General features: G+C 43.4%; 1 protein-coding gene across 6 annotated transcripts in view; it reads right to left on the reverse strand.

Annotated features, from left to right (window-relative positions):
• Positions 1-13,979, reverse strand: part of SRGAP2 (SLIT-ROBO Rho GTPase activating protein 2) — a 103,202-nt gene that overhangs the window by 18,205 nt on the left and 71,018 nt on the right. For all 6 annotated transcript variants that reach the window (XR_011089832.1, XM_068660131.1, XM_068660130.1 and 3 more), the window contains exons 11-18: positions 12,851-12,935; positions 10,153-10,180; positions 8,453-8,483; positions 7,388-7,448; positions 5,308-5,385; positions 3,342-3,476; positions 1,854-1,959; positions 741-965 (exon numbers count right to left, since the gene is read on the reverse strand). Coding sequence is in view for 5 of the 6 variants with exons in the window: in XM_068660131.1 (XP_068516232.1) it covers positions 741-965; positions 1,854-1,959; positions 3,342-3,476; positions 5,308-5,385; positions 7,388-7,448; positions 8,453-8,483; positions 10,153-10,180; positions 12,851-12,935 (749 nt within the window). In the remaining variant the exon portion in view is untranslated. The remainder of the gene's footprint in view (positions 1-740; positions 966-1,853; positions 1,960-3,341; positions 3,477-5,307; positions 5,386-7,387; positions 7,449-8,452; positions 8,484-10,152; positions 10,181-12,850; positions 12,936-13,979) is intronic.

Genomic DNA, 13,979 nt, shown 5'->3' on the forward strand with positions numbered 1-13,979 from the left:
CAGAGTGACTTCATTTTAAAACATATTTGTTTTAGTGTATGAAAATAATCATTTGCATTCCTGGGACAGTGGAGGAGGGATCTTGGGGGGGGTGAAGCATGTCACAATTTAACATTCCTCGTTTTCAGTGGGAGAGATCAGCCTGGCCAGTAGGAAAGAAAACACCTCCTTTCCTTCCCCCACCTTCCACCCCAGATGACAGGAGCCGCGCTGGCTGAATTGTTTCCAGATGTTGCTCTCAGACTGAGCACGCGGCCAGGCCTCCAGAGCTTTAAGCTGGATGGAAATGGTGATTTCGCATTCCTCCCTCCTCCCTCCCCCCTCCACCAGCACTGTCCTGAAAATTAAACCGTGCCACGGTTCTCTAGGTTCAGCTGCAAGTGACCTTACCTCTGAAGAAAAGCCACTTGAGACACACAGCAAATGCAAAAGCATGAGGGAAATAAAAAATAAAAAAAAAAGAAGAACCAGAATATCCAAGAAAATCCTTGCACAACGTTATCCTTCAAGATAAGTGGGCACAGGTTGGAGAAGTCAATAGCTACTTACTAACAGCTTATTTCTTTTCAAGTTGATGACTCTCCAGGGATACCAGAGCCATCTTCTCTTGCATGATACAGATTTGAGAGGCTAGACGTTTGAATACTGAATTAAGATAATGCAGAACGCATGACAGGAGCACGCTAACCAGTAAGAAAATATGCACCCATTCATTTTCTCCTCAGTGATATCTATCGTACCAATAATCCTCAGTGTTTCCACTTCTGCTATAGACTGGACCCTCCAGCTCCCTTGGTCCTGGGAAGATGTTCTCATGTTGGATGATGATGGTTTTGATTAGTTCATTGACATGAGCTTGGCAAGAGACTTGATCGTGACCTTCAGGCACCGACATCAGTGTTGGCCCAAAGCAGATGGCTAAATTGTAGGGATCCATCATATTCTCTTCACTGAACTGAGATAAACTGCAGAAGACAGAAGTGGGAAGGACGGTTAACAACACAAAACAACATTATCAGTCATTGCCATCGTCTGCTGGAGAACACAGATGAGGGGGGAAGGTTTGTTTCGGGCCTTCTGCTGTTAAAGCTGATTTGCTGGGATGTGAATGTTCTGGATTCATATGAAAAAATGACAGACTGATGGCATTTACAAAGAAATGAAAGAGAAACCCCAAAGGGACTTTAAAAGCCTTATTGATTTGATCCCAGCACTGCTCAAATCCCCGTTTATAGTTTAACCTCCTTATATAGATTTAGAATATTTCCTAATGCAATCTCTTTTTTTGTGTTCTTGCTCTTAAGATGTGCATGATGAAGAACAGCAGCATCGCATTTAGACTGAACACTACCAATCTCACCAGGAATGAGAGAACATTTAAATCTGCTAACTTCTAGTTAGGACATTTTTCCTTTTATGCTACCTCAGGCGTTGAGACCATGGTACTGGAGGAAGCTACTGCTTTCTTGCTGTCAAGCTGTCCAGTGAACCAGCCAGATGTGATGGACAGTAAAAAAATAAACTCACTCTCCATCACTCACAACACTTAGCACACACCGTTCCTCGCTGGTGCGGGGCCCAATTTCTGCTTCTTTTGTATCACTTTTTGGTTAGTTTACCAGCACATTATTCACTTTCATTTCTGGAGCTCCTTTGAGATTGCATTAATATCAGGATAAATTTCAGCAAGGCTCAAAAGCCCAGGAAGACAGATGCAATAGGAAGCTCAAGACATCTGCACCTTGAACTGTCGCTCAGACTGCACACAGCAACACCAGGGCTGGTTCTGTCACCTACCCCTTTACACCCAGCGCTACACACAGCAGGGCCATGGCGCTCTGAAGGATACTCACTGATTGAGGAATGCAAAGAGGTATCTCATTACGATCAGAGTGGTCTTAGGCAGGTTCAGAAGCACCTTCCGGATGTGGAGCGCTCTCTCTTGTAAATTATCCATTGCTGAAAAGAAAAAGGAGCACCACAGAGTTACAACCTCACCACAGCCACAACTTTCCACCGACTCCAAGTACAGCCAGTAAAATATGATAGGTCCTGGGCAAAACGTATATTTCTTTATAAATATATATATATATAAAAGGGGAAGCCAACGCAGCAGCACAGCAAGGAAGGGTCTGCCTATTTCCTGGATTCAGCAGCTGCCTGGCATGGGAACACAAAGGCTGCAGAACCTGCTCATGATGCCTTTGACAGCGAAGGTCCCTGAACACGTGAAGCCTCGCTGCAAGCTCCTTCCTAGCGTGGGAGCACTGGATGTCATCTCTTTCAATAGCTCTGACACAATAGCTCATTCAAGTTAGCTTAGAAAGGTGGGTGTTTAAAAAAGAAATTGTACAACACTCAATGGAAAATTAACATAGTTAAGGGGTGAGGCAAAAAGCTCTGTGTGCAGCAGCCTACTGAGAAATAAGTGGGCAGCATAAATCATCTCAGAAAGGAGAACTTATTTGGAAGCAGATTTTTCTTTTTATATAATGTGAATTCAACTCTGTAAATGCATTTATCAGGAGAAGAAAACCACGAGTCATTTTAGAAGCAGTTATCTTCTGCTTTGCTTCAAAGGCTGCTACCGCAAAGGCTATTTCATGACGGGGACAATGGAATCATTCATTCCTTCTGAGCAGCATGGCAATAGTCAGGCCATTTAAAATGAGGTTGCTCAAGTACAAAAACACAAACAGCCCCCTGCCCACCAAAACCACTTTAAAAAACAATAAAAATGTTAACAACTGGACTGTGACCGCCCTCATGATTGAAATTCTTTAACAAGAGTCAATAGATGGATCCTCATGGTCACGAAGCTAAAAGGTGTATGACTACTGCCTTGCTAGCTAAACAGAGCATGCAGGAGCATGGCAGTAGACATAAAGCCAGGGCATCCATTAACACTAGGGAAAAGACAGGGCAGAAACCCTCCTGGAGATGCTTCCCATTTCCAAGAATGCGTTTCTGATACCTCTGATGAAAGGTCTTAAAAGATTATTTTTCCAGAAGTGCAGGTTTCTATTCTTTTTTTTAAAAATTACCCTGTCACAAAGCACCGTCTGCGAAAAATCCACAAGACAGCCCTTAAAATCTGTTCAGTTCTATCTCTTTGTTCATTTCTATAAAAAAATCCTATCAGAATAAGGATGGCTGTAAGCAGACAACTGCCCAGCCTCTGGCTAACAGTGACTACAATACCTGTGCAACACAAAGCCCACCTCAGAAGCCATAAAAACTTACTCTGGAGTCAGGAAAAAGAGTTGGGGGAGAGAAGAAAAAAATGGAAGATGAGATTGAAAAAAGTCATCTGATTTCTTTTCAGATCTTCATATACTTACTGACACAGGCAATCAGATCATGGAAGATATCCTTGGGGAAGAGAGGGTGCTCCAAGCCTCGGAAATAGAGCTTCAGAACTCCTGCTATCGAATCCATGTCATGGTCGTTCTGGTCTCCAGCCAACGGATCTTCACCTTGGTGCCAAGCAAAAAGAAACAGGCAAGAAAAATCAGAATACTGGAGAAAGGAATCAGACGGGAAGGATGCAACTCAGCTGGAGAAAAAGATTTATGCAGCACGACGCTGATCCCACCTACTCCAACTAGAATCAGCAAAGGGAGAGCTCGCCTGCAGACAGCAGCAGGAAGGGAAGCGTCTGACAGCATCCCTGGAGACCTGGGGCAGCTTTCTACCAGCCAGCTCGGTCTGACACCGGCTCACAGCCCCGCACAGGTGCTTCAGGTATTTTGGTAGGGTGTGAGCTGCACAGAGCCACCACCGAGGGGAACGCAGCGCAGGTCCGGGAGCCTGTATGTCTTCGTGCACACTCACAACTGGAGCTCAACTGATTTAGTGCATGTGCAAGAGGCCAACGAGCATCTTCTATGAGCTCAGCAGGACGCTGAATTGCAGGGGGTGTTTCTGGGACAAAGAATTTGTCACTGTAGGTATGCCACTGTTTGCCTGTATCACCAAAAGAAGGTGCCCACTTAAGGAGTTGTTCCCTATGGAAAACTCCCTATCAGATATAATTAGATTTAATGATGGGGCAAACCTCAGATTGAAGCTATATATATCCATTATGTGACTGGAATTACCAAAGCTTGCCTATTATCTTAATAACACGCTGGATAATAAATGGGCCACTATAAACTGGAGCATTATCCTTGGTATTAACTGCCACCAAGGGTTCTGGGCGAGGTAATAAACTGCAGAGACATTATTGTTAACTTTGTCAGTTCTGTATATCATATGCTTTCCAAAGACAAGTGAGATGAAGGAAAAAAAAAATCACCTCTATTTCTGCATGTTACTGCTGGAACAAGTGGCTATTTTCCCACAACGAGCATTTCCTTCATTTAAAAAGGGGTCTTTCAGTCTCTTATCAAGTCTCTACTCACAGACTACGATACACATTTCTGCCTGCTCTGTTCTTGAAGATTTTAATTCTCAAATAGATGCAGACAAAGGCAGATGAAATTAGATGCCACGTTATCCATTAAACTCCTCTCTTCCCAAAAGCAAAATAAACTTGCTATACTTAATTAATTACTGCTTGTCTCTCCCGACAGCAAGCACAGAAACATACCAACCGTATTTTTTTAGAGTGATGCGTTCAGAGAATTAACATGAGCCCTGTTGTCTACAGTGACCCAAGTACTAGTGGGGAGAGGGGCTGCAGGATTACCTAAAAAGCAAACTCTTCTGAACCTGCTCTGCTAGGGCGAGCAGCCCAGCTAGAAGCTGATGAGTCAGGAGGCTCCCAGCCATTCTTTGCCTTTGTATGGAATGGTTCTTTACATAGAAAATCAAATCTATTAAAAGCTACATCAAGTTTACAGCGTTTTGAAATTCATTCTATCCCTTGCTGATATTTAAAGTAAATGTGGCCAAGCCACCAGAAGATGGAATACACAAAATTTCCTTCTCCAGCAGCCCGTCTGTTCACAAAGAGCTTGCAGAGGGTACAGGGAAACACGTAGAAAAACACAGTTACATCCAATAATGAATTTCCCTATATTCTTTAGTGTTGCATATAATCAATAAGTTATCGGACATGAGAGAGGACCGAGCTCAGAATATTTATTATACAGACAGCCTACAAGATATAAAGCCTAATGCCAAACAACACCGAGCGTTCAAGGTTAATGAGCACTAGAGAAGTGTTTGGGCTACAGCCACTTAGGAAACAAAAAATGAAGGGACAAAATGCAAGTTGCATTCAAAACACGCCATTTCGGAACACTTACATGAATTAATACATTTGGCAATAATTTCTGAGATAGTGGAACAGATCCTCCTTACCTCTCTCAAATGCATTTTTAATGTCGTTCACTTCGACTTGTGACCCAGACACTCTGAATATTCCTTCATGCTGCAAACCTGGGAGACAGTAAGAAAGAGATGTTGGTAAGAGGCATAAAATCAGCTGGCACCCTCGTCATAGCTGATAAAGGAAACAAACCCAGACAAAAGCATGCTCTTTGAAAAACCATCTTCTCTTTCGGGTCCATGCACGAACATAGTATGTAAAAACTGAGCTTGGCACCAACGAGAAAACATATTAGCCCTTCCTAGTGGATTGACAGAATAACTTAGATGTAGCAGCCGTGCCTGTCATCTTTTACCCTGAAGGATCCCAAAGGATTTTACAAGCCAAAGAAAGCCATAAGCTAACAATACATCAGCCAGAAGTAAAATATGGCCAACTGCACAATGAAGCAGTTTACTTTTCAAGAGCGATGCCACAAAGGCCCAGGGCAAATCAGCCAATTGAAACGGAAACATTTAATTCCTCCAGCATGACCTGGTATTTAGGGCTCCAGGACAGTCTTTGAGATGCTCCTGCTAAAATGCTGGTATTAGCAAAGTCATGAAAACCAATTATCAAGTAGGCGAGCCGTTCCAGCATGCTGCCATCGCAATGATTCTGTTGCTATGTGTAGGATGAGCAACAACTGCCACAGCTCAAATAATCAGCAAAGTAGTCTTCACAGCTGGAAAATCAACTTGTATTCATTCAGGCCTTTTAATTGTGTGCTTTCTGAAACAGGGGATGGTGCAATGTCTCTGCTTTATTTATAACGATGGCTATAAACCAATAAGCTCTCTCGAATGCATCTGTGCCCTGCTATTCCTCTCAATTTCTGCTACTGTTTTAATCACAATGCCACAAAACCTCTGTAGCATACGGCTGCATCTAGCAGCTGTGACACGCAGCTACACAACAGGGAAAAGCAAATCCCAAGCACAGAGAAGCAAGGAGGAGAACGACACGCATCCCACAGCCACACGGTGAAACGTGGCCAAACGTCACTCAGGCTGCCTCCAACAAAATTAACTCCTACAATATAATTGTGTCAGGCGAGCAGTTTTATGATTTCTTCTGTCTAGGTGTATTTGTCATGTAAAAGCACTTTCCTTCGAATTCCAAACTACACTTTTAGGCCATGGTATGACATTCGGTGCAGACATCAGCTGAGCTTGTTGGAAAATCTTTCTGTCGATGATCTAAGCCAGTCCAGCTGACCAGCAATAAGCTTCTAAAAATAAAATCTCCCGATGGCACTGCTCTATCATGCTTTGGTTTACATTTCAACATGGTTTCAATGATTTCTCCAGCAAATGTCCAATTACCAACTTAGTAAAGGCTTACAACAATCGGTTCTTCCAGGTGATGATGAGAATGAGACTCCAGATTATAGTTTCTAAAGTGAAATGGTAATTAGACAAGGAAAATGAAACAGGACCTGCTATCTGGCTCTGTGTCTTGGTTAATGAAGATAAATTCAACCTCTTTCTACATATGTTAATTAACAGCTGTTTCACATGCTACTAACAGATGATATTGATTAAAAACGAAAACAAATTAAAACAAACCTATAGAATCTTTCACAGCTTTCAAGGCTATGAAGTCAAACTCAAACAGGGATAAATCATCTCATTGTGGCAATAAGCAAGCAATAAATTGACTACTTGACCTCCTACGTTCTAACACTTGGAGCATTCCTCCTCCTTTAGGAAAAGCATAATTATTATCGGTAGAGGCCACATTTCAGGCCTCAAAGCAGGTGATGGGAGGTGAGGCATGAGTGGTACTTCAGGATGGGAACCTTACTTCAGAGGAAACAGAAGTGATATTGCTGGAAGGACACTTTGCAGCTCCATCCTTACAGTGTCGGTTATTTGCAGTATCCATTTACAAAAATCACACACAATACCAAGAACACAGCCAAAAAGTCAGTGCAAGATTTTTATCTTGCAGTCCTTAGTATTATTCTGTGTAAGTATCGTGTGCCAAGCTGCTTGGAGCATTTCAGAAGGCTTCTATTTCTATGAAATGAATGGTGATATAAAACAGGACACTTCTTGTCCATAAACTCACCGTGTCTACTAATGAATCGTATGCAGCTCTCCACAACCAGGGGAATGGCTTGCGAGGAATCCTGCACACAGACAAAGAAAGAGAGCAGTCAGAATGCAGAGTGATGGCAAGAAAGATCAAAACATACCGTCGTGAAATACTAATTCAAACGTTACAGAGGAGCAATACCTGCAACTAAAAGGTGGGATGGGGTGGTGGGGTTCGCTTGATGTGCACTGCCGCACCTGCCTCTACAGTGAGGAGGGAAGCACCCTTACCTATCTTACCCATCCCAAACCATGTAGAAATAGACAGAATTACACACAGTAAAAGACTGTCTTAGAGAAACAGGACTAGAAATTCTCATCTGGACTCATTGCAATGATTGGTGATGAACGTGAACCTCTTCAAAGCCTCCAAAAACCCAGAGCATAACATGTTCCAAGAATGCAAGCTTGGCCAGCTTACCAAAATCTTTTTTTTACAAAAAACAAAACAAAAAAAACCAAAACAAAACAAACAAACAAGAAGAGAAAAAAGAAAAACAGCCAAAAGGCAACAGGAAGACCGGAATTCCCAAACTACTATGTTAGATTTTTTCCCATATTTCAAAGAAACACATTACTTAAAAGTAATAGATTATCCAGCAGAGCCAGGAACCCAAGGCGCTGCTGTTTTAAATCTTTGTTCTAAGAAGGCCCAAGCAAGCAGGTGCTGCTTTAACAGCATTCCAGAGAGAAAATCAAGGGAAAGGAGACAAAGAAATATGACAGCATGAAGCCCATAAACCATGACTGCCCAGACAGCTCAAGGCTGTTTGGCTTTTTTGGTTCCAGATCTCTCCAAACCACTGACAGAATAAAATCATCATAAAATTCTGTCAAAGACAACGAATCAAGGCTGTGGATCCATCTTTATTGATTTCAGTTACTGAATTAGCAGACGCTAGTTCCAGTTAAACAGAAACGAAATGGCTGACGTAAGGGAAGGAGGAAAGGATAAAAATACTCCTGTTTTCCAGCTGTCTCCACCTGCATGCACACACACACGCACCCCTGGCTCATTACCTAGGCAAACGTTTATTACCTGCTTCCTTATCGTGGAGCTGCGTCTGCCGCTGATGAGATCAGAACAGTCGGTGCAGGGGGAAAAAGAGAAGAGAAAAAGTCAAGACAATCCTCTGATATTGCAGTTCTTGCTCGTTTGATATTCCAAACCATGCTGATTTTGGAGGAGGGAAGGAGTCAGATACACAAGTCAATCATAATGACTTAGTCTCATTCAATTTCTGGAACTTCAGAAGATTTTAAGCGACTTTAAATCACTAAAAACCTGAAACAGACACGAGGGAGTCCACTGCTTTGACAAAAGATTACCCTTGACATTTTAATTCCAACCATATGGAAAGCTGCTCTATGCGGCTCCTCGCTCGCGATGAAGTTTGTTATAAATTGCTCAGAGCACTTCTCGAGAAGAGCCTCGCTGCGGAGGGGGGGAAGCAGGTGGGAGCAGGCTGTCCTCCTGCTGTGCTGCCAACAACTGTCACTGCGGATCCCTTGTTACAACTTGTGAGAGACTTCAAATAAATAAATAAAACCCCTCAAACTCCAGCACGCACCAGCCAGGCTAAGCCATTCCAGTTTAAACCACCATGGTCTCATTCAGCTATGTTGATAGACAGGAACTGGAGAAAAAAAAAAAGGAAAAAGCCTTCCTTTGCCAGGATTTCCCCCTCAACATTTATTAATGAGGTTTAAAATTCCTATAGTTTCTGGTAAAAATGAAGCATAAGAGATAATGGTAGGAAGGCCCTAATGTCTCTCATTCAAGCCAATTCCCTGCAAGGGCAGATGGCTGCTGAATTATAAATAAGGTGATTAGAACTGTGATTTTTAAAAAGACTGTGCAATGTGTTAATTCAGGGGAAATTCCTTTTATAAAAAAAATCAAAAACACTGAATGAAAAAAAAAATCAGATTCCATGGGCTGTCACAGACAATATGGTCTATTTTAAACTATTAGCAGTAATGATTCTTTGATATTTAAAATTGTTTCATGATGAATAATATTTTATTATTACAGATGTCAGGCTCTAATTAGGACCTGTCAGCTTTGCTTTGCTGTAAGGAATTTGAAAAGTAGTAATGACTCTGGATCAGCAGTAATCACCTTCCTTTTGTTAAACCGGCAGGATGATGCACAGCCCCTGCTCCAGCTCCTCGTGCCCAGCGGAGCTGCTTGAATCCATCAATTTGGAGATGGAGATTTGTTATGTTTTATAAAAACCCCATCAAGAGAAGGTTAGTTATTGCTCTGCGATTGGTCCTAATTATAAAGGAGAAATTAATTCTCCAGGGCCTCTGCACTGCTGCAATCCAGTGCCAGGGCAGGGCAGAGAACATCACCAGGACAGCGCAAAAAGGCCCTGGGCCATCTCCTTCTCCTCCCTGGCTCACAACAGGGCTCAGCCCTGCACACCCTGCAGTCCCTGGGCCCTCTGCTCTTACAGGAATGGCAATGTGTCTGTTCAAATCTTAGTTTAAAGAATACTCTGGATGATGGTGCCAAATTTAACAGTTTCTCACTCCTGCCCACCTCCTCCCTCATCTGGATTGGATGCACCAGGGTGAGAAAATGTATCATGAACTAGCAGGAATTTGGTTATATGTTAGCTATATGAGTATCTTTTTTGAACACATGCATGTCCTGGGCTGGCCACCAATCTACAGCAGCAATGAATTTGCAGCAGATTTTCCTTAAAAAGTGATTCCTTGAGCCACACCTACCTGGCAAGGGAGCAGTCAGTCCTTTGACCTGTGGGGAAGAAGAAAAAAATATAGTATTAGAGAGAGGAACAGGAAAATACCTTTGGCTGCTTTGCAAAGCCACTTTGGGAAGGAGAGGAAGGAGAAGAGCCAGAGGCGGGGGGCTGGACATGGCTGTCCCCTGCCCAGGGGACCACTGGAGCCTGTCCTCCCTGCAGCTGCCCAGGAAACGCAGAAAGCAGCTTGGGCTGCCCAAGGACTCTTTGGAAAGTATTGTTTTTGAAAATTGGTTCTCTGCACACTCTAATTGTTGACTTCTCCTGCCAAAAAACTGGGCTTGTCAACCTCTCCCTGCCTCCCCCCTTCCCGGGGGAATCGGTAGGGAGAGAGATTATACTTTATAAAGCCACTCAGCAAGATTGGAAACATTCACAGATTTGTTAGCCCACAGACGAACGTGCTAGCATTCGGCTATTTTGGGAGGCAGACGTTTAATGATATTTTCCACAAACATATTTATAAAAACGTTCCATTAACTTGCATTGGGTTTGTGAGGAAGCAGCCAAGCTAACAACTACTGCTAACGCAGGCAGCGTTTTAAAATAGCCCAGCAAGGAGTAAGAGACAGAAAACTAGCATGTGCTTTTGGGAATTGTACCGGCCAGATCATCGTCAGTGAAACCGCACTGATTTACAATAGCTGAAAATCCACCTTCCCTACAACGTCCTCCTGCTCCTGGGGAGATGGAAGAATGAAGGAGGGAAACGTCTAATTGCTGACGGCTGACAATTAGTTGAACGCATCTTGAAAGCTACTTTCCTCTCCGCACGTAAAGCCAAAACAGTACATAATTTACATGAAAATGTTATTCTGAAGCAGAATTTCCAGCCATCTGTCCCATTTCCATCATAGAATATTCATATATATAAATTACATGGCTGAGGCAACATCAAGGGGCTCCTACATTACCGTGACAAATGTGTACAGTAGGAAGGGACGTAATTACTTGTAGATGGGAGACTTGCTGCTATTTTTATTACTGGAACTTGTCATCTTTAGATTAAGGTAATTTGCAAGAGGACTAATAAATGTCACCTGAGAATGGGGCAAAGAAGAATAAAAATCTTAACAAACCCGCAAACCTTCCAGGGACCAAAGACACGCAGCTGTATGAACATTTTGAACCAAACTTCTAAACATGCTCCTGGGACTTGTGAAAGGAATTTTATTTGCCCATTTCCCATTTAAGTGACATTTTATGAATAAGCCTAGGCATAGTCCCAGTTCATACCATTAACCTGCTCGCATGATTTTGGAGACGAAATGTACCTCGCTCGCTCAGCTCCTTTTGATCTCCCAGATGACAGGAGTGAATTTTTCAGAAGCTGCTGGAGCTCAGCCTGACATACACTGGGTCCCTTCACAGGGTGGCTAAGAAAGCCCTGGTACTGCAAAGCAACCCCACAAAAACAGAAGCAGCCTTTAAACCTACAGAGCAATAGAGGAATCGCTTTTAATTTCCTCCTCTTTCCCCCCCGCCACAGCTTGAGCTCAGTTCAAGGGGCAGGCAGGTTACGAGGAAATAGGCCTCGGTATGCAGAGGTCAGCTATGATCCAGGAATGTGATTAGTCACAGGGGCAGCACGGGTGTCACTGGGAGATATTCAGAGGCAGTAGAAAAATACCCTAAGGACACAGATCTCTGGCTTCATCCACCCTCTTTACAGGGCAGATGGAGATGAGGAACCTGAACCAACGCAGGACGCAGTGACAACGTTCTCCCTTACCTTGTAGTGGTTCTGCTCTGATAAACCTGAAGCTCTTAATTACTGCAGCAATAACTATTTTATTTTTATAGTACATTTTTTAACTGAAAGGAAAGCGCTTAAAAGACCACACGCTGTTTAAGTTTTCATTCAGAAGATTTACACACCATAAACTGTGGGGAGTCCAGTTAAGTTACACAACAAAACACGGGCCCTTGCTCTGGCCTATAAACCCAGGAATGAGTTGAGCCGTTTTTTGACCTGACATTTAGGCTGTTAAACCTCCTCTGCAAACACGAGGCAGACAGGTTTCTATGGAAACTTGGATGCATAGTTTAAGCGTGTTTGGCCAACAGGATTTGCCCATACCATGAAGGGAAAGAAATCTTCCTTTGTTCTGACACTAATAGCAAATGCATATTCAGGTCTGGCTGCTGCCCCTTGCCTCCTGCCCTGCAGATAGGCAACAAATTTCAGAGCATGTAAGATACGTTTGTTATGCTCCCTACAAAAGCCCACGCTCACACACGTTACCTTGGTCTGGACTGAACCACGGAGGTGAGAAGCAGCTCATCTGCCATGCAAACTGAACTTCTGACCAGCCTAATGAGGCAATGCTTCTAAACTACTCAGCAACCCGTAAATCACAAGGTTTACCCCAATACAGACTATCAGGCGAAGGGGAGGGGGCAGGATGAACGAGGGGGCATCCACTTCATGTTAACAAACCAGCGATGTGCATTACTGACTCATTAAGCATTTTCCGTTTGCCATTCATCAAGCGGCCGTGTAGGTCATTTGGCTTCTCCATCATGCAGATTGGAAAAAAAATAAATTCGTAAAACGTGAACGTGCCCACTTTGCACCAGTAATCCAAGGCAGTTGTGCTCAGCTGACTAACGCAGCCAGCACACCAGCCTGGCGAGCAGGGGCAGGCAGCTCCCACACTCACTTTCTCCCAGGGTCTTCTGCAGAAGGTCGTGCTTGGCCTGGAGCTTCGTTATCAGGTTCCTGCCCTCCAGATACTCTTTCATTTTCTGTGAAAGTGGGAAAAAACAAGATCAGGAGAAGACAGTGGATTTCTTTGATAGCATCTTTAGGTTACTGGATGCTGAACATAACTGCAAATACCGAATTGCATCAGAATGTACCCAGCACAAAGGAGGCACTAACCCCCCTGCACATGTGGAGCTCGGTCCATGCAGATCCGCAGCGCACTCCCTGTTGTTGCACTGTGCAATCAGCTGCAGGTTTGGCATCTCTCAGGCATCTGAGAAGCTGTCAAGCAGCTCCTCTGCAGACAGGGCGCAGTGGAAATGCACTTCCCTCCCGCGTCACAGCCAGCTGAATGAGCAATCTGTTTTAACAAACTAAAAGGCTGCTACTGTGCTTATTCTCTCACTTAACCTCTCTCACCCCACTTTACTTGTCAAATACTGCGTCTGCCTCCACTCTGGATGATACCCAGGGCTGGGTGGGGGAAATGGGACACAACAAATAAAGATATTATTTACGTTCAGATTTGTTCTCTCGGTGAAATATTATACAATCATACAGTCATTTTTCCCACTTGTTTCTGATTCTTCACAGCTCTGCAAATGCTATTTTTACAGCTCTTTCATCTCTTTTGCAGCTCAGAACAGCGTTATTTATCTTCACTGTGCTGCAGCACATGAAATACTCTGTTGCACAGTAGCTGGCCACAGTATAATTAGGATGTGTTTACACTCAAAAATACATGAATAGCACAGAATTCTGCAAATACCACAGACCATTCTTTAGAAACATGAGATATTTTTAAAAATTGAGCTAGGAAAACAAACACAGAGAAAGGATTTTCATTTAATAACGCAGGATTCTGGTCCTGCCTTTCACTTTCCCAATTCCATTCACTTCCTCCCAGTTCTGGCCTGGTATTGCCGAACTGGACTGCAAATCTTTAAGGTAAAAAATGGCATTTTAGCTGTGAGAGTGCCCTGGACCATGCTTGTCCTATGCAGGCTGTAAGAATGGCAGCCTACGTGTAGGATAGGAAGAATCGAGGAGCAATGTGACAGATACTGAGAAATATTGGTGGGGGG

This window comes from Anas acuta, chromosome 24, assembly GCF_963932015.1.
Source record: "Anas acuta chromosome 24, bAnaAcu1.1, whole genome shotgun sequence".
Taxonomy (NCBI): Eukaryota; Metazoa; Chordata; class Aves; order Anseriformes; family Anatidae; genus Anas; species Anas acuta.